Here is a 17,705-nt window from a genome sequence, read left to right as displayed (position 1 = left end):
ACTTGTGATGCATTTTACATCAGATGTATAATCCGAGTAAAAAAAAATTGCATCTACATCAGGGAGAGACTAAAGTTAGTACAAAATTGAGTCATCTATTTTAAAACGGAGGGAGTATTATATTTTGATTATTTTTACACGAGAACATGGTGTAGTCAGAAAGCATTTCCCTTTTTTACACGAAGAAAAGGATAAATGTCGAAAAAGGCGTAACAAAAGCTTCGCCCCCCTTTCCCCAATGGCGCAGTCGGCTCACTCTCACACGAGCACTCGCTTACCCTAGCTTCAACGCCAGCGCGCACCTCCCCTTCCCTTTGTTCGACGATGGCGTCCACACCGCCGCCGGTAATCGGCAAGGCGGGAAACCTCACTGTCTTCATCACGCCCCCGGCCACGCCGCCTCCAGTGGATACCCCGACCTCTCGTTCGGCCGAGTCGCCAGGATCTGAGTTTTCCACCCCCAATTCCACTCCCCGTTCGGTGGCGTCTCCTGCGTCCCCGCCGCCAGAGCATATAGCCACATCGCCTCCGCCGGCCAAGATGGTCTCGCCGCCTCCGCCGGTCAAGACGGTCTCCCCGCCACTGCCGCCAGCCAAGCTGTTCCAGGCCTCGCCAGTGCAAGTGCCTCCGCCGCAGTTCGAGAAGGCAGAGGCTAGGACGGATGGATCGGCGTTCGGGTTCTTCTGGGACGCGGTTTTGCGCGTGCAAGAAGGTGACCCGGGAGAGTGTTTGGTGCGTTAAATTTGTATATTCTTTTGATATGTGGTTTTGATCTGTGTGTTTTTCCACTCCATGTACAGCGCACGCAAGCTTGGATGAGTACATTTCGAATTGGTTCGGGCTGGATCAATCCAAGTACCAGTGGGCGCTCAACGACTATTACGAGAGCACCGGAAAGGTTCTTGCCTTCACTTTCAACTCTAAAATTTGTGCTTCTCTTGTATTGTTATGCTCACCCGATTGTCTGATCTGTATCCGGGACTTCGATTAGATGCAAATTTACGGTGATTTGGGGTTAACTCAGCGAAGATCCATATCTCCTGCGCGTCCAACTGGACTGCACTCTTCCTTGGTTCTGTACGGAACTGGAATGCTGTAGCTTATTCTTGTGAGGCTAATTCTTGGTCGTAGACAATTAGCTGTCACCGGTTGTGATCATGTGTGTGATTTAGTGCCATTTAAGGTTTGCAAAATGTTGATAGAGACGTGCTGTCTGTTCGGTGGTGTGCTGCCAAAAGCTGTTTTGGGGAATATTTGCAAGTTGCAACGCATTTGAATGGTGGTTGTGCTTTAGGGCGTCCCCTTTTTTTTAGGTCAGATCACTTAGTAGTCAGCTGTGTCTTCACTTTTGTTAGTGTTTTGTAGAATTTTTGTGTCAGAGTGTTTTTATTGAACTTTTCTGTCATAGTGTTTTTAATCCATGTTGTATTCTACGGCATCTCTTTCTTTGTGGATGTAGTTACGGCTTTCTTTTGGTGGTCCACCACGTTTGGGCTTGATTAAGTATTCATGGTAAGAGTTGTAAGCGTGTGTTGGTTTACATTGGATTCTGCAGCTGTGACTTGTGCTTTGATGGTTATGACTTGTATAGCTTTATTGATGCCTCAAATGGGCCTTTGTCATATATGGTTGTACTTGAAAATGAATTTGAGATGCCATCCATCATGCTGGAGGATGCGCAAATGACGTATTATAAAATCCAAGTGAGGCACAGAAAGCTTCCTCTCCTAGAGAAGCGGCTGATTGATCTTAAAATTAGATAACTGCAATTTCCACACTATGTGTACTTGTTCTTTTGAGACTCACCCGCACTCCATACTTTGAAACTTGACATTGCTACTAATATGTTAATTTTTTTTTAATAATTTCTATTTTTTACCACCCTGTAGACGGGGATTAGGTCATAAAATTGAATTGCTATTTAAGGCCGTCCGCGCCAATTAGTAAAATAGTAAGAAGTTGTTATCATGTGATTATATGCCCATTTTTATAGTACAGAGTTAGTATGCATCAAGATGTGACAGGCTTGCTCTTTCTTGTTATTGGCTTCTTTATTGTGGTATAAGCACATTGCTGATTTTCAACAAAAAAGTACCTTTTGATTATTTAGAATGATGCTACGCACAAATTCGTGGGTGAATATTGGATGTTGTGAATTGGGAGTACCTTTGTACTATTAGACCAAGTGCGACCTTCCGTTTGAAGTCAGTGAAAAATGTCAGGAACGGTTTATGCCCATGCATGTTATCTACCCATTAAAGCTGTTACAGTTATAGCGGCATGCTATTTTTGTTCAAAACTCGTGGAGTGTGTATGTAAAAATCATTTATCGACATCATCTGTATTTGATTCTGTATCAACTTGCAGTAGCAGTTGGTGTTGTTCTGTCTTTTTTTGGACCAGTTTGAAGCATGCAAAACCTTTCATCACAATGTTCCACAAACTCTTTATAAATCGGATTTTCTCACATGGTAATTGTTAGAGTTATATATATATAGCCATGTAACCTTTTGTATTTACCCTATTGTATAAGGGGTTTCCTGCATATATTCCACACCTGTGCATGTATATATACTGGCCTATGGTCACCTGGAAATACAAGTTGCATATTCCTATCATGGTATTAGAGCTAGGTCAATTTTATAGCACGCGCAACTCGTGCTGTTGATCCACCTCTGTCGCGACGCCTCCATCCTTGGCTGCGCTGACTCTCCATGGTGGCCAAATCCTCAGGCTGCTACTGGTTTTTCTCCCTCCCACCCCCGATCGAGACTTCTGCTGTCGCCCAAATCGATCTGCTCGACCCGCCCTCGTCCGCCTCTGTCTCGTGAGGCCGCCGCCGCCTGATAGCCGCGATCGAAGACTCCCGCCGTCGTCCCTGATCGCTCGGCCTGATCGATTTCCCTGCCCAGATCGAGCAGAGAAGGTCCCGATCAAGACTCCCGCCTCAGTCGCCACCTGTTTTGGTCTTCGCTGCATCGTTGGTGCTGGACGTGGTCTTCGCCCGCCTGGATTTGGTCTCCGCTGCTTGCGCGCGTGGACTTGGTCTCCGTTGCTCGCCCGCGTGGACTTGGTCTCCGCTTCTGCTAGCCGCGCGTGTGCGCTCGCTGTTCAGTTTTCCGTCTGCTTCCGTTAAAAAAAAGGTACTATGTCTACATCTATGGGCTATGTCGCAGTTCCTCGTTGTCCGGTGGTTTTTGATGGCACTAACTACATCGAGTTCGTTGGCTTCATGCGCATTCACATGCGTGGCCTTCGTCTTTGGGGCGTTCTTTCTGGCGAGGTCCCCAGTCCGCCGTGTCCAGTTCCTCCTGTGGCTCCTACTTCGCCGACGCCATCGGTTCTTGCTGCCGACACTGATCAGGCTGCAAAGGATGCAGCTAAGTTGGCTGATGACACTGCCGTTCTTGCTTATGATGAGCAGGTTCAGACCTATGAGGACGCACTTCAGACTTATCATGCAGCTCTATCTGCTTACACTCAGTGGCTTGATGATGATGCTCGTGCCGCAGCTGTTTTGGCTGCTAGTGTTCTGCCTCAGTTTGCCTCTGAGTTTCTCGGCCTCTCTACTGTATTTGAGATGTGGACTCGGCTTCGTCAGCGCTATCAGCCCTCTGGTGATGCCTTATACCTGTCTGTGGTTCGTCAGGAGCATGCTCTTCAGCAGGGTGACTCCACTGTTGATGAGTTCTATGCACAGAGTTCTGCTATCTGGCGTCAGCTTGATTCTCTCCGCACTGCTGGTTGTCGTACTTGTCAGTGTTGTCAGGCTGTGCGGGCTGATTTGGAGTTTCATCGTGTCTACGAGTTCTTGTCTCGACTCCGTAAGGAGTTTGAGCCCTGACGCGCTCAGTTGTTTGCTCGTGGTCGTATCCCCCTCATGGAGGCGCTTTCTGAGATCCGTGCTGAGGAGACTCGCCTCCGTGGCGCTGGTTTACTTGAGGTTCCCTCTGTGCTCGCTACTCGAGTTCCTACTATGCCTGCTGCACCGACTCCTTCCCACTCGAGCGCTTCGCTGCTCTTGCCTACTCCTACGTGCGGCCAGAGTCGGTCTCGTCCTCACTGCGGCTACTGCAAGATGGATGGTCATGTTGAGTCTTAGTGCTTCCAGAAGAAGAAACACCTGCATAAGGCGCGATCATCAGCGTCAGGGACTTCTTCTACTTCGACATCTTCAACCACCGCCTTGACTGAGCAGGATATTCTGCGACTTAAGCGTCTGCTTGCCGCTTCAGGTTCTCCTTCGACGGGTACTGCAGGTTCTGTGACTGATGCTTCCCGCACTGAGCAACCACCCTCTACACAGTCAGGTACATCCTCGTGGGTTCTGGACTCCGGAGCTTCTTTTCATATGTCTTCTCATTCTTCAAATTTGTCCTCTTAAATCGCTTGATTTTCCTGTTCATGTACTCACTGCTGATGGTACTCCTCTTTCTGTTGCTAGTCGAGGCAATCTTGCCACACCTTCTTACTCTGTTCCTGATGTTGCTCATGTTCCTCGACTTACCATGAATCTTTTTTCTGCCGGTCAACTTACTGATTCTGGTTGTCGCGTCATCCTTGACGTTGACTCTTGTTCTATTCAGGATCGTCGAACGCACACTTTGGTTGGGGCCGTGACTCTCAGGGTCTTTGGGAGCTAGACTGGCTTCATGTTCCTTCCGCTGCCACCACTATCGCCAGTCCATCCGCTTCTGTCGCTTCAGCTACCGGCTCCTTCCAGCAGTGGCATCATCGACTTGGTCATCTTTGTGGGTCTCGCTTGTCGTCATTAGTTCGTCGAGGTCTTCTGGGGTCTGTCTTAGGAGATGTCTCTTTAGAGTGTCAGGGCTGTAGACTAGGAAAACAGATTCAGTTACCTTACCCTACTAGTGAGTCGGTGTCTCAGCGTCCTTTTGATTTGGTCCATTCTGATGTATGGGGTCCGGCTCCCTTCGCTTCGAAAGGGGGCCATCGATACTATATTATTTTCATAGATGATTTCTCTTGTTACACTTGGCTTTATTTTATGACTTCTTGCAGTGAGGTTCTTTCCATCTATAAGCGTTTTGCTGCCATGGTTCACACTCAGTTCTCTTCGCCTGTTCGTGTGTTCCGTGCTGACTCCGCTGGCGAGTATATTTCCAAGATGTTGCGTGGTGTTCTTGCTGAGCAGGGCACTCTTCCTCAGTTCTCTTGTCCTGGTGCTCATGCTCAGAATGGCGTGGCTGAGCGAAAGCATCGCCACCTTCTTGAGACGACTCGTGCGTTGATGATCGCCGCTTCTCTTCCACCTCATTTTTGCGCCGAGGCTATATTCACCTCCACCTATCTCATCAACCTTCAGCCGTCCGCTGCTCTCCAGGGTGGTGTTCCTTTCGAGCGTCTTTTTGATCGTTCTCCTGATTATTCGACGCTTCGCTTGTTTGGTTGTGTTTGCTATGTTCTTCTTGCCCCTCGGGAACGCACCAAACTGACCGCTCAGTCTGTTGAGTGTGTTTTCTTAGACTATAGTGATGAGCATAAGGGCCTCTCGTTGTTGGGATCCTATCGGTCGTCGGATGCGTATTTCTCGGGATGTGACTTTTGATGAGTCTCGTCCCTTCTACCCGCGTCCATCTTCCTCGACCTTTTCTGTGGAGGATATCTCTTTCCTCACTTTTCCCGACACACCTATCACTCCATTTGAGCCCTTGTCTCTCCGTCCTGCTCACTCTACTTCTCCACCTCTTGCCGATTTGCCGCCACCATCTCCCACGGTTTCCTCACCTCGCATGTCACCAGATTCTGCACCTTCATCCCCGGTGATTTCTTTGTCTCCACCTCCTGATTCTACTTCGGCTATTCATCCTCGTATTCTTCCATCTTTGCCTCAGTATTACACTCGTCGTTCACGTAATGTGGATGTTTTTGCTGACGTGCCGTCCTCGTCTCAACCTACCTATGGCTTGCGTCCTCGTCCGCTTCCGCCTGTTGATCGCCTTGGTTTTTCCACCGTTGGTGCTGTTGTTCTTGAGCCAACTTCTTATCGTGAGGCCGTTGTTCATCCTGAATGGCAGTTTGCGATGGCAGAGGAGATTGCTGCTCTTGAACGCACTGGTACATGGGATCTTGTTTCTCTTCCTCCAGGTATCCGTCCATCACTTGTAAGTGGGTCTACAAGGTTAAGACTCGCTCCGATGGTTCTCTTGAGCGTTACAAAGCTCGTCTCGTGGCTCGTGGTTTTCAGCAGGAGCATGGTCGTGATTATGATGAGACATTTGCTCCTGTGGCCCATATGACCACTATCCGCACACTTCTTGCCGTGGCCTCTATACGTCACTGGTCTGTATCTCAACTTGATGTTAAGAATGTCTTTCTTAACGGTGAGCTGCGTGAGGAGGTATACATGCAGCCACCACCTAGGCATTCTGTTCCTGATGGCATGGTATGTCGTCTTCGTCGCTCTCTCTATGGCCTTAAGCAAGCCCCCCGCGCCTGGTTTGAGCGTTTTGCCTCTGTGGTGACCGCCGCTGGTTTTTCAGCAAGTGCTCATGATCTAGCATTGTTTGTCCACCTTTCTCCTTGTGGTCGGACTCTTCTTCTTCTCTATGTTGATGACATGATCATCATTGGCGACGACCCCGAGTATATTGCCTTTGTAAAGGCCCGTCTTAGTGAGCAGTTTCTTATGTTCGATCTTGGACCTCTTCGCTACTTTCTTGGGATTGAAGTCTCTTCTACCTCTGATGGCTTTTTTATATCCCAGGAAAAGTATATACAGGATCTTCTTGTTCGTGCTGCTCTTACCGATGAGCGCATTGTTGAGACTCCAATGGAGCTCAATGTTCACCTCTGTGATACTGATGGTGACCCCTTGCCTGACCCGACGCGTTATCATCATCTTGTTGGGAGTCTTGTTTATCTAGCTGTCACTCGTCCGGATATCTCTTATCCGGTTCATATTCTGAGTCAGTTTGTCTCCGCTCCCACTTCGGTTCACTATAGTCACCTCCTTCGTGTTCTTTGATATCTTCGGGGCACGATCTCTCACCGTCTATTCTTTCCTCGCTCCAGTTCTCTACAGCTTCAGGCCTATTCGGATGCTACGTGGGCTAGTGATCCCTCTGATCGCCGTTCACTTTCTGCTTACCGTGTTTTTCTTGGTGGTTCTCTCATTGCCTGGAAGACGAAGAAATAGACTGCAGTTTCCTGTTCGAGTGCAGAGGCTGAGTTACGAGCTATGGCTCTTTTGACGGCAGAGGTGACTTGGTTACGGTGGTTACTTCAAGATTTTGGTGTTTCTGTTACTACACCTACTCCGCTCTTGTCTGACAGTACAGGTGCTATTAGCATTGCGCGCGATCCTGTGAAGCATGAGCTCACCAAGCATATTGGTGTTGATGCTTTCTATGTGCGCGCTGGTGTGCAGGATCAGGTTATTGCTCTTCAGTATGTGCCTTCCGAGTTACAGTTGGCGGATTTTCTGACGAAGGCCCAGACTAGAGCGCAACATGGCTTCTATCTCTCCAAACTCAGTGTTGTTCATCCACCATGAGTTTAAGGGGGGGTGTTAGAGTTATATATATATAGCCATGTAACTTTTCGTATTTACCCTATTGTATAAGGGGTTTCCTGCATATATTCCACACCTGTACATGTATATATACTGGCCTATGGCCACCTGGAAATACAAGTTGCATATTCCTATCAGTAATTTCATAGGAGAGTTGTAGGCCATCAACTATAAATTGGATTTTCTCCACTAGGGCTTCTTTCCACCCTATGATCTCTCCACTAAACCCAATATGAAAAGTTCTGGAAAAAATTGAAAACCGTTGTGGATGTTCATGAAGACATGAAAAGTACACTAACAAATTGCTATTCGGAGACGCAAAACTTGTTTATTTTGTGTATGGCGCATCGGTGTGGGCCTAGATCCACAATGGGATAACTACGGTGCTGAAGATAGCCAGACATTGTGGCTGCAAGGGATTGGGTAGAGATTCGTTGAGTTGGGAAACCGGGAGAGAGTAGGTTGATTGTTCTTGCGTGTCTCAAACATAGATTCATGGCATCCTTATATAGTGGATGCTAAGTCCTTTTCCTTTCCTAACGCAATGTAGACTCCTAATAGACTAGACTTCCATCTTAAAACTTCCTAATACATTACTATTTCTAAAGGACTCTCTCGCCCTTTGGTTCGCTTGCTGTTGCATATCCTTGATCAACACGGGGCGTCCTGTTACTCCAATACACCCATAGCATTGGCTTCTTGCTGGCAGGCCGTCTGCAACTAAGTACCGAACCACCATATGCTGATGTCCATAACACTACACCCCACCTGGACAAGCAGCTTATCCTCAAGCTGCAGGTGGCGGCCATGGTTGCAGCCCACTGTAACCCCATGTACATGGAAGGTTGTGGCACAGGTGCCTTGTATTGGTTTGCTTACTTTTACTTCCTACCAGCTTTTTAGAAACCAAACGTATGGCTCCTCCGATGCTTGTTTAGTACATGACCCATGAAAATTTGTTTTGCGGAAATACCTCTTATTGGCAAGAAATATGGAGCCTCCTTTCCTTTGATGCCGGAAATCCACATCGTCTGGCATATATCCTTGCAAATCTCCAGGATCAAATGCATACATGCAGCTTCCTCTTTTCTTTTTCTAGTATGGTAAACAAGTCCAAGCAGGGACGTTGGTTTCTTGTTCCTCATGATCCTCAAGCCGAATAAAAGTCCATGGCCATGGGCATGATTCATCCAAATTGCTGGCAGGTGCCGACCCAGAGATGTCTTGCCTCTGGTTGCCTTTGCAAGAACCGTCGATTTTAAGTTCGCCAAGGCGGTTGCTGTCGCTGCTATTATGTCTACCACAGCTGCTGCATCTAGCTTTCCTGCTGTTAGTTTGGCTGCACCTGGCTCTGCCGCGCTCCACGCAACTGTTTTAGTGCTTAAATGTGTTTGCTTGTGGCGGTTGATCTGTTGCTGCCTGTGCCTTTGAAGCCTCCGCTGCTTCTTGCTGATGGGCCGCCAACACCACTGCATTATGTCGTGTCACCACTGTCAACTTGGCTCTGTCAATGTAGCACTGCTCAATATAGGGATTAACTTAGTATCAAGCTCACAACAGCCGTCGTAGGTGTTGCGACCTTGTCAACTCCTGAAAGCTTGTGCTGCATCATGGTCTAAACCATATTTGATGGAGATCATGATCTTTGACTTTACTGGAAAAATTCAATGTCTCCCCTGCTCCATAAGGATGAAAGACTTAATGAAGCACATTCTCTGTGATAGGGTAGATACCATGCCGTATCATGACGCGAGTGATCCTTCATGACATCATCTTGGCAGCAAAAGCCATTGTGGTCTGCTCTGATACGAAATTTTGTGGTCCTAGATCCACAACCGGATAACTACCATGCTGAAGCGTGGGATTGTGTGGACATAGGGTTTATTCTGAGAGAGTAACTGGGAGAGGTTAGATTGATTGTTCTTGCTTGTCTCAAGCATAGATACATGACATCCTTATATAGTGGATGCTTAGGTCCCATTTCCTTTAGTAACACAATACAGACCCCTAATAAACTAGAATCATTCAATTTTAAACATCCTAAAAGACTCTCCCTTCAGTTTGCTTGCTGTTGCATGTGCTTGATCAACACGTGGCCTCCTGTTACTGCAATACGTCCATAGCATTGACCTTCCTGCCATCCGGGCCAGTTGCAACTGAACTACCATAAACTAACATCCACAACACACTTGCAGCCATATATCTGCACCAAAATTTGCAAATATCTGTGTACTAACGTGATAAACATCTCTGAACATAACTGCAAGGATAATTGGAGTGGAGGTGCAGCAGCTGATGCATTTGCTGTACAGGGCATTGCCAATATTACAATGTTGCAAAATTAATTTGTTTTAGTTGTTGGATGTCACACTAGTCCAAGTGTATTATTATAGTGATAAAAGGGGAAATATTATGGTTTTACCAGAATTCTCTGATTGAAAGATGTGTCTACAATATGAATTGGTTTTTGAACTAGGGTGTTTTTGCTGGAGCCTTAATTTATGTGAATTGAGCTGTTAAATTTAGGTAGAAAGATATCTCTGAAAGATGTAATTTTCTATTATAGGATGATGATAGTGTATGTTTGGACTTGCAGAAACTATTTCTATAATTGTTTAGACACAGGAAATAAAATGCCATACTCTGCGTCTCGTACTTTAACTACCTTAAGCGCCAAGTGCAATTCAGCACTTCAGATTGGTCATAACATGATAAAATTTGTAGCTGCCTCTCTAGATTCTATCTTCACTGGTTTCTTACAACCACGTTTGTGTAATTGCCAAATTGGTTCTGCATTTGTGCTGTCACTATTATACAGAAAACCATTGTTTATGCATCCCCGTATGGTGTACCCATGATGAGTAAAGGTGTCATCAAATGAGGAAATAGAACTAGAATTTTACCGGTTATTTGTTCCGTAGGTTTGTATCCAAGATGCATTGTTTCATGTTCATGATATTCACCACTGGATATAATACCGAATCGAGTTTAGTTTATTGATTTTAAAAGCAACATTATTTAATTTTGTTTTCCAGTTAATTAACATTTCCCTTGTAATTATGTTCACCAGTTAATTAACATTTCCTCACTAATTATTGGCAGGAGATGGATCCGGGCAAGGCTACCAAGACAATGGAGCTTAGTGGTAAGATGCAGAAAGTGTAGTGATATATATTTACGCACTTGTCGGTAGCCAAGCTGCTATGTGTAAAGTTGGATTTGGAAGTGCATGGAAGCATGAAGGTCGTTGCCTCTTTTGCTACAACTAGCAGGATCAATCTGCCCGTGTCAAGGTATCAAGTCAGTTGAATTAACGAGTGTAAGCAATTTATTTGCTTCCTAAATTGTAGTCCTATAATCCTTTTCTGTTTGTATCGTGGAACACATTATATTTGCAATGGCAAGCATTGATCTGTTAGAATGTTTGCTTGTGCAGTTCATAGGGTGACAATTTTAATCTGCATTATCCATGTCACATTTGACCGAAATGAAGGTACATTTGTGTTGTATCCGTGCAAAAAAAAGGTTATCTATCTGCTTTCACGTCTTATTCAACTATTAACAATCTTATACAAAATGGATTAACCTTTCCTGTCTGTTCAGCCATTTGCATATGTACCTGAATTCATCTTATTTTTGGGCCTAACGTAACTAATGGACATCTGATCTGTGCTGCAACTACACAGCTATGGTGATACTAGATGCAAAGTGAAATTAACATAAAATTAGTAAATAAAATAACCATGTGGTCTATGTGTGCAAAGAGTAATTAAATCTCACATTACGAAATTAATACTCTCTGAATATTGGGATTGGGTGATATCTATATTCATATATGATACTCCTATGTTCTGAAATACTCGAGACACATATGAATAGAACCCCAAGATGTAAATCTGTTATCACCAGGTTAGATGGTTTGATGCATACTTGTTTCAGTAATCAATTTGATTTCCTTTTTATTTCTTATGATTTTCTTCACTTCTTCAGAAGGCAGAGGTGAGGGGAGGTCTAGCGTGTAAATATTTCCTCATCACAAATTGAAAATTTCATTTGGTAAAATAACATTTTCCCTGTTGGTAAAACGCCACGCATGTCGGGTGGTAGGTGCGACATATGGCAACGGATGGCTTATCATAGTGGGAGCCAGTAAAACGTCGCCGGTGCCTGAAAACGGGATGAGACGAAGACATGCACGCCGACGAATCTTACCCAGGTTCGGGGCTCTCCGTGGAGATAACACCCCTAGTCCTGCTTTGCGGGGTCTTCGCATGATCACTAGACCAATACAAGTAGCTACAAGCGCTTCTTGAGCTGTTTGGCTAGAGGAAGAAGAAGGGCAAGGCTAGCTCTCCTTTTTCCTCTATGTGGTGTGTGGAATTCTCTTCGATCCCCCTTTGCATGGGTGCCCCGGGGGGGTTTATATAGGCCTACCCCCAGGGGTACGATGGTAATCCGGCTGGGCGCGGGTCCCAGCCGTCAGTGTCTATACTCGCCGGCTTCTTCGCCGGTCATTGGGGCCCGTCGACTGGTGGGTCCCGCCGGCTGCCGGCCTCTTGGCCGGCAGGCCGGCCCCACCGCTTGGGGGCTTTGTCGGCGGCTGGTTACTGTCGCCTCGCCTTTAATGACGAGGGCTTTGTCGAGATAAGCGTGGCTACAGTGTCACCGCCTTGCGAGCTTTCACTGTAGCCTTACCTTGTCTTGTCTCCTTAATGGGGCGCATGTTTCGAGGGCGGGAGGTAGCCGGCTATTGGGAGCCGGCCACATCCCTGGCCGACTAGAGGAGGCCAGGCCGCCTTCAGATGTCTCTTTGGTAAAGGGGCTCGCCGCCCACGGGCCGTACTGGCACCTGTCGTGGGTGACATCGAGGCCAACATGGCTACAGTGCCGCGCCGGACGGGGGATGGCTGGCCCGTACGGCGCCCTGTGGCCATGCCTGTTCCGGGATTCGGGGGTAGTGGGCTGTACTGTGGCCACATCCCATCCTATCGCCGCTATGTGGGTACAGTCTTGGCCGGCTTCTGGGAGCCGGCTTTCTTCGTGGCCGGCTTCTGGGAGTCGGTCCTCTTGGGGCCGACTTCCTGGAGTCGGCTATCTCGTATCTTTCTTGGAGGAGGTTTTTGAGGCTGGGTCGCCTTCTGGGAGTCGGCCCTCGGCCGGAGGAAGGCGGCCCTATGCTTTATATGCTTGAAGGTTTGAATTGCCTGGTAATTTTTTTTAAGGAGCCAGGGAGAGTCGGTTAGGCTACCCGTGGCTATTTACTCCGACAGTAGTCCCCGAAGCTGGTTGGGCTTCGAGGCTGAGAGGAGGTTGAGAAGCTCGGTCAGCTTCTTATCTTGACGAGCCCGCAGCTGGGTGCCGGCTTCGGTTGGGCGCGACGTCTTGGCGAAATTTTTAAAGTCGGAAGGCGGGAGTTTGTTGGCGCGCGTGCCGGGCTGCGGGCAGCCCGCTCGCCGCCTGCGAACCACGTGGCGTACCTTGGCTGAAAAGAGCCTGCCAACCCACGCGCGCGACAAGACGTCGCCGCAGGCCGAGGGCCACCACTCCTACGCATAGGCCCAGGCGCGGATTCTTTGCGGCCCAAAACTGTCCGCTCGTCTTCCGGCGGCGGTTTCCGCACGCCTTTAGGGCGTAATAATTGCGGGACGTGGGGGAGTGGGCGCAGTTAATCCCACGTTCCTCCCCACGCCTCGCCTCCTCGGCTTCGCCGCACGACGCTATAAGTAGGGGGAGGAGGGGAAGCGGCAGACGCTCGCACGCTCCTCTCCTTTCCGCCATCTTCTTCTTCCTGCTTTCCCTCACAGCAGCGACTCGCCGCAGCGTCGTCCCACCAATCTTCACTCCGTCCCGCAGCTTTGCCGCCGCGAGGCCGTGCTTTCTCCGCCGCCGCACTCTTTCTTGCCAGCCTCTTGCCACCATGCAGTACGGCGGGGACTGGGACGGCTCCAACGTCCATATGGACCACATCGAGTTCCTCCGCAAGACGCGGCGGTTGCCGGCGCGGACCAGGTGCGGGTCCGTCTCGCGCCTGCGAAGGAGATCACGCCGGAGCGGAGGAAGGCGAGCGGGTAGTCTTCCGCTCGCATTTCCTGCGCGGCGGCGGCTTGCCGGCGAGCGCTTTCTTCCGCTCCTTTCTTTACTTCTATCAACTCCAGCCGCACCACCTCACCCCGAACACGGTGGTGCTGCTGTCCGCCTTCGTCACCTTGTGCGAAGGCTACCTTGGCGTTCTCCCTACCCTCGAGCTCTGGGGGAGTTCTTCCAATCTAAGCTGGGCACCCGCATGCAGGGCGTGCCGGTCCAGAGCGGCGCCTTCATCGCAATGCGGAGGCCGGCGGCCGACAACCCCTTCCCCGTCATCACGTTAATCCAGTCGGTGAAGCGTTGACAGAAGTCATATTTCTACGTGAAGAACGTCGCCCCACAAGGCGACTATGTCAACTTGCCGGCTTACGTAGCCGGCCCACCGGCTGGGAGGCGGCCCCAATGGTCCTATCGGGCCGTGACGCTGACGTCGGCTGGAGCCGCGGCCGTCGCCTGACTGCGGGTGATGATCCAGTCGGAGGGCCTGACTGGGTCCGACTTGCTGGCCGCCTTCGTCGCGCGCCGGGTGCTTCGGCTTCAGAGCCGCCCTCACCTGATCTGTCAGATGAGCGGCCAGCTCGACCCGAGTCGGATGTGCACCAAGGACATGCCGCACGACGAGGTGACCCATATGGTGAATTACCTTGCGAACTGCAAGCTCTCCGCAGAGTGGCGGTTTGGTAAGGAGCCATATTCCCGTGCACATCCTCCGCCCACGGTATGTTCTCTTTTTCCTTTTCTTTTCTTAGTTTTGTCGCCGAGTTCCTTCTGGCCGTCTCTGACCAGTCGGCACGCCTTGGCAGAGCCCTCTCCTTCGACCTGTAGCCGGGTCGGAGGCGGAGCGCCGATTCCTCCCCGACCGGGCGGAGCATCACCTGGAGGACCACGACTTGGGGGCGGCCGCCATGGATGACAACACCGAGGCGGGTGGCGGCGAAGCCGGTGGTGAAGCAGGCGGCTCCGGGCTTGGAGCCAGTTTTGACGACTGGCCGGACGACGACGAGGCGGAAATCGTCCCACGCCGCCAGCCGGCGTCTGGCCACGGCGCGGGTTCCTCCGCCGCGCCGCCTGCTCGGGGCGGCGGGCGGAAGCGCCGTGCCGTGTCGGGCTTGTTCGGGAGCCGGCCGAAGAAGCCCAAGGGCGGGGCAGCGGCGACTAGGCGGGATGAGGCGGCCGCGAAGGCGGCCCGCTTCCGCAAGGTGGTAAAGCAGCCGCAGATGGTGTCGGCGTAAGTGTATATTCCTTTGTACATTCTTTCTTTTTTTCTTGGTGATTTCTGAATCCTTACCCTTTCTCAAAAAATCAGGGCTCCGCTTTCGCTCGAGCAGGTTGCTGCCGCCTCCGTCGTTGGATCGCCGGGAGGATCCGGGAGCACCCGCCGCGTGGACCCCTGACGGAGCGAAACGCGCGGGAGGCGCGGGAGGAGCCGAAGGCGGAGGAGTTGAGGGCGGCTGCCGCCAAGGCGGCACAGGAGGAGGAGGAGGCGGCGAAGGCGCGCGCCGACGAAGCGGCCAAGGCCCAAGCGAAGGCTGCGGCTGTGGCAACAGCGGAAGGGGCCTTGCTCGTCACACCTCTGCGTGTCGCGGCGCCCGAGGTCCCGGAGCCCCTGCCAGAGGAAGCCGGCGGCGACCAGCCAGGATTGGAGAGGGAAGACGACGTCGTCGTCCCGGAGAGGGAGGCGGCACCGGCCCCGCCGACTGGGGCGGCTCAAGGCGGCCGGCCAAACGTGCCGCCTGCGCATCGGCCGGGGGCGAGCCGGCCGCGAGGACGGACCTGGTGGTCCAGTCGCCATCGTGCCAGCGCACGGGGAAGGCCGCATCGGACCCGCAGAAGGCGCGGGCTCCAGCTCGTCGGCCCAGGACGTGGAGGCGGCCAGCGCCAGCTCGGGGTGGACGCCGGGTGGAGGGACGGCTGTGGTGAACGTGGCAGCGCAGGACGTCCGGAACCGGCTTCAGTCCCAGGCTGCGGCGCTGAGGAAATATAATGACGAGTTCCTTACAACGTGGGCGGCCATTCGGGTCAGCGCACCCACTGGGTGTAGTCCCTGAGTTCCGAGTCGGCTGCTGAGCAGGCGGCTTGAAACTTCTTAGCAGGCTCTGTTTTGCTATCTTGTTCTCATTCGCTCCTTTGCCCGACTTGCAGGACTAGCACAACCTCCGCGCGGCTGCCTTCAACTCCCAGGCTCGGGAGCTGACCCAGAAGAATGCTGATCTATCTGAGAGCTGGGGTAAGTGCTTCGTCTTTTATCTCACGTGGGGGTGCGTCAGCGCACCCACTGGGTGTAGTCCTCGAGATTCGAGCCGACTGCTGAGCAGTCGGGTCGGATCTTCCTTGACGACTTCTATTTTATTGCTTCTTTCTTTTCTGCCATCCCTGCAGCGGCCAACGCCAGTCTGAGGGAGCAGCTAGGCGGTGCTCAGGCCGCCCTCCGTGCTAAGGAGGCCGAGTTTGACGCCTTGGCACAGGAGCGTGACCGCCTGGCCAAGAGGTTGGCCGACCAGGAGAAGAGCCACAAGGCGGCCCTGAAGGCGGTGCAGGACAGCGAGGCCGCCCTCCAAGCCGAATATGAGACAGAGGCGGCCAGCTGGGCCGAAGCGAAGCAGACGCTGATCAACGGCTATGGCCAGATCGAAGACTTGGTTGACGGTAGGCCGCCTTCTTCTTCATCCTTGCTTGCCGTTTGCCGTTTGGCTCATTTTCTGATTTGGTGTTTTTCTCTTCTTTCTCTTTCTTTCTTGCGCAGAGTAGTTCCCTGGCTACTCTACCACCGCCAACCAGGTCGTCGAGGCCCACCGCGAGGCACGAAGGCAGGCTGGCGCCGAGATCGCGCCGAACGCTGGAGGAGCAGCTCTTGGCGATTCAGGCCCGCCTCCGGCCGGCTCATCGCATACTCCGCCGGCTTCAGCGTGTTGGGGCGCAGGTGTTGGCCGCTCTCTGGCCTGGTGAGGTGATTCCCCGCATCCCCAGTCGGACTGCCGACTGGCTGGAGGTGGCGGTCGGTCGCTTCGAGGCCTGGAAGGCTTCTGCGGCGCGGCCGGCTATCATCCAGCAGGCTTCGGCGATTGCCGACTACACCGACACCAGCGCCTTCGCTCCTGAGGTGGACGACAACGGCGTTGCCCAGCCGGAGGAGTGGTTCGGGCTGAACCCGGCAGACGACGAGGACTCGGCGGAGGAGATCGACTCCAGCGACGAGGGCGAGGAGGAGGAGGAGGGTGAAGACGCCGCGCCAGATGGTGGAGCGGCCGGTCAGCCTCAGCTTGACCGTGCCTCCAGCAGCAAGGCACACGCGGGTGCACCGCCTGCAGCCGGCGATGATCAAACCGAGACCCGCCAGCCGGCCACTCCTCCAGCCGGTGGCGCCGTCTCCACCGACCAGCCCGGCTCCCCTGCTGCGCCCTTAGTCCAGTCTGCCGCCTCTACTTTCCTGTTTCACCATTTTTGGAATAGTATTTTGTTAAGTTTGCACAATTCCATCCACTGGGGGTGTATTCGAACTATATTGACTACCGGCCTATTGGGGGCCTTATGTGTAAATATAATTATGCATGCGTTTGGCTTTCCCTTGTTCTTTGCTTTTCATCTTTTGGCTGTTTCCTTTGCCGCCCTCCCTTGGTTGCCGCCTTCCCAGCCGGACAACTGCTCTGCAATCTGTGGCTGGGGAAGTGCTTGGGAGGGCAACTACTCTAGCTTTGTTGGATTATAGCGAAGTTCTTGGGAGGCCGGCCAGCCGGCTGTTTTGACAGCCGGTAGGCGTGGTTGGAGGCCGTCTTAGCGTTATATAAGTTTGTTGGTCCTTAGCCTTTTTCGTGTGGGCATCCTTTCTGCCTTTGGCTCTTGTCAGTCGGACAGTCGGTTCTCCGAGCTGCGACTTTCGACAAGAGAGGGCTCGGGTGCCGGCACACTACTTGTCTGACTTCAGGTAGAACTTTTAATATAACTTAAGGCGGCCAGTCCCCGGGCCGACTAGTCGAACTCGGTGCCAGACAAAAAATCAAATGTAATAATACATGTATGAGTATGACACTCGTCATTTATAGATAAAGGAGGGCAGTTCCCGAGTGTGCCTCGGGGGGCCCGTTTGTCT

The 17,705-nt window shown here is 51.4% G+C and overlaps 1 protein-coding gene across 4 annotated transcripts; it reads left to right on the top strand.

Annotated features, from left to right (window-relative positions):
• The first annotated feature begins 208 nt into the window (after positions 1 to 208).
• Positions 209 to 17,378, top strand: LOC109748185 (uncharacterized). 4 transcript variants are annotated; one of them, XM_073508526.1, is made up of 5 exons: positions 209 to 712; positions 801 to 898; positions 10,637 to 15,845; positions 15,998 to 16,264; positions 16,367 to 17,182. In XM_073508526.1, the coding sequence occupies exons 1-3, from the start codon at positions 325 to 327 to the stop codon at positions 10,697 to 10,699; spliced, it is 549 nt and encodes a 182-aa protein (XP_073364627.1). In that variant the 5' UTR covers positions 209 to 324; the 3' UTR covers positions 10,700 to 15,845; positions 15,998 to 16,264; positions 16,367 to 17,182. The 4 variants fall into 4 exon arrangements, with proteins under 4 accessions (XP_073364627.1, XP_020162811.1, XP_073364626.1 ...); XM_020307222.4 differs by having other exon boundaries at positions 16,362 to 17,182; XM_073508525.1 differs by lacking the exons at positions 209 to 712; positions 801 to 898 and having other exon boundaries at positions 10,695 to 14,846; positions 14,925 to 15,845; positions 16,362 to 17,378.
• Positions 17,379 to 17,705: the final 327 nt, after the last annotated feature.

The sequence above is a fragment of the Aegilops tauschii genome, chromosome 2 (genome assembly GCF_002575655.3).
Source record: "Aegilops tauschii subsp. strangulata cultivar AL8/78 chromosome 2, Aet v6.0, whole genome shotgun sequence".
NCBI lineage: Eukaryota > Viridiplantae > Streptophyta > Magnoliopsida > Poales > Poaceae > Aegilops > Aegilops tauschii.
Note: the sequence above shows the minus strand (reverse complement) of the source record. Positions and strands in the feature narration are given on the sequence as shown.

Excerpts from the sequence above, each read along its gene's own strand:
- LOC109748185 (XM_073508525.1), top strand. The coding sequence starts at position 16,238 with ATGGCCAGATCGAAGACTTGGTTGACG. Across the intron at positions 16,265-16,361 it reads GATCGAAGACTTGGTTGACG|AGTAGTTCCCTGGCTACTCT; the intron begins GTAGGCCGCCTT and ends TTTCTTGCGCAG.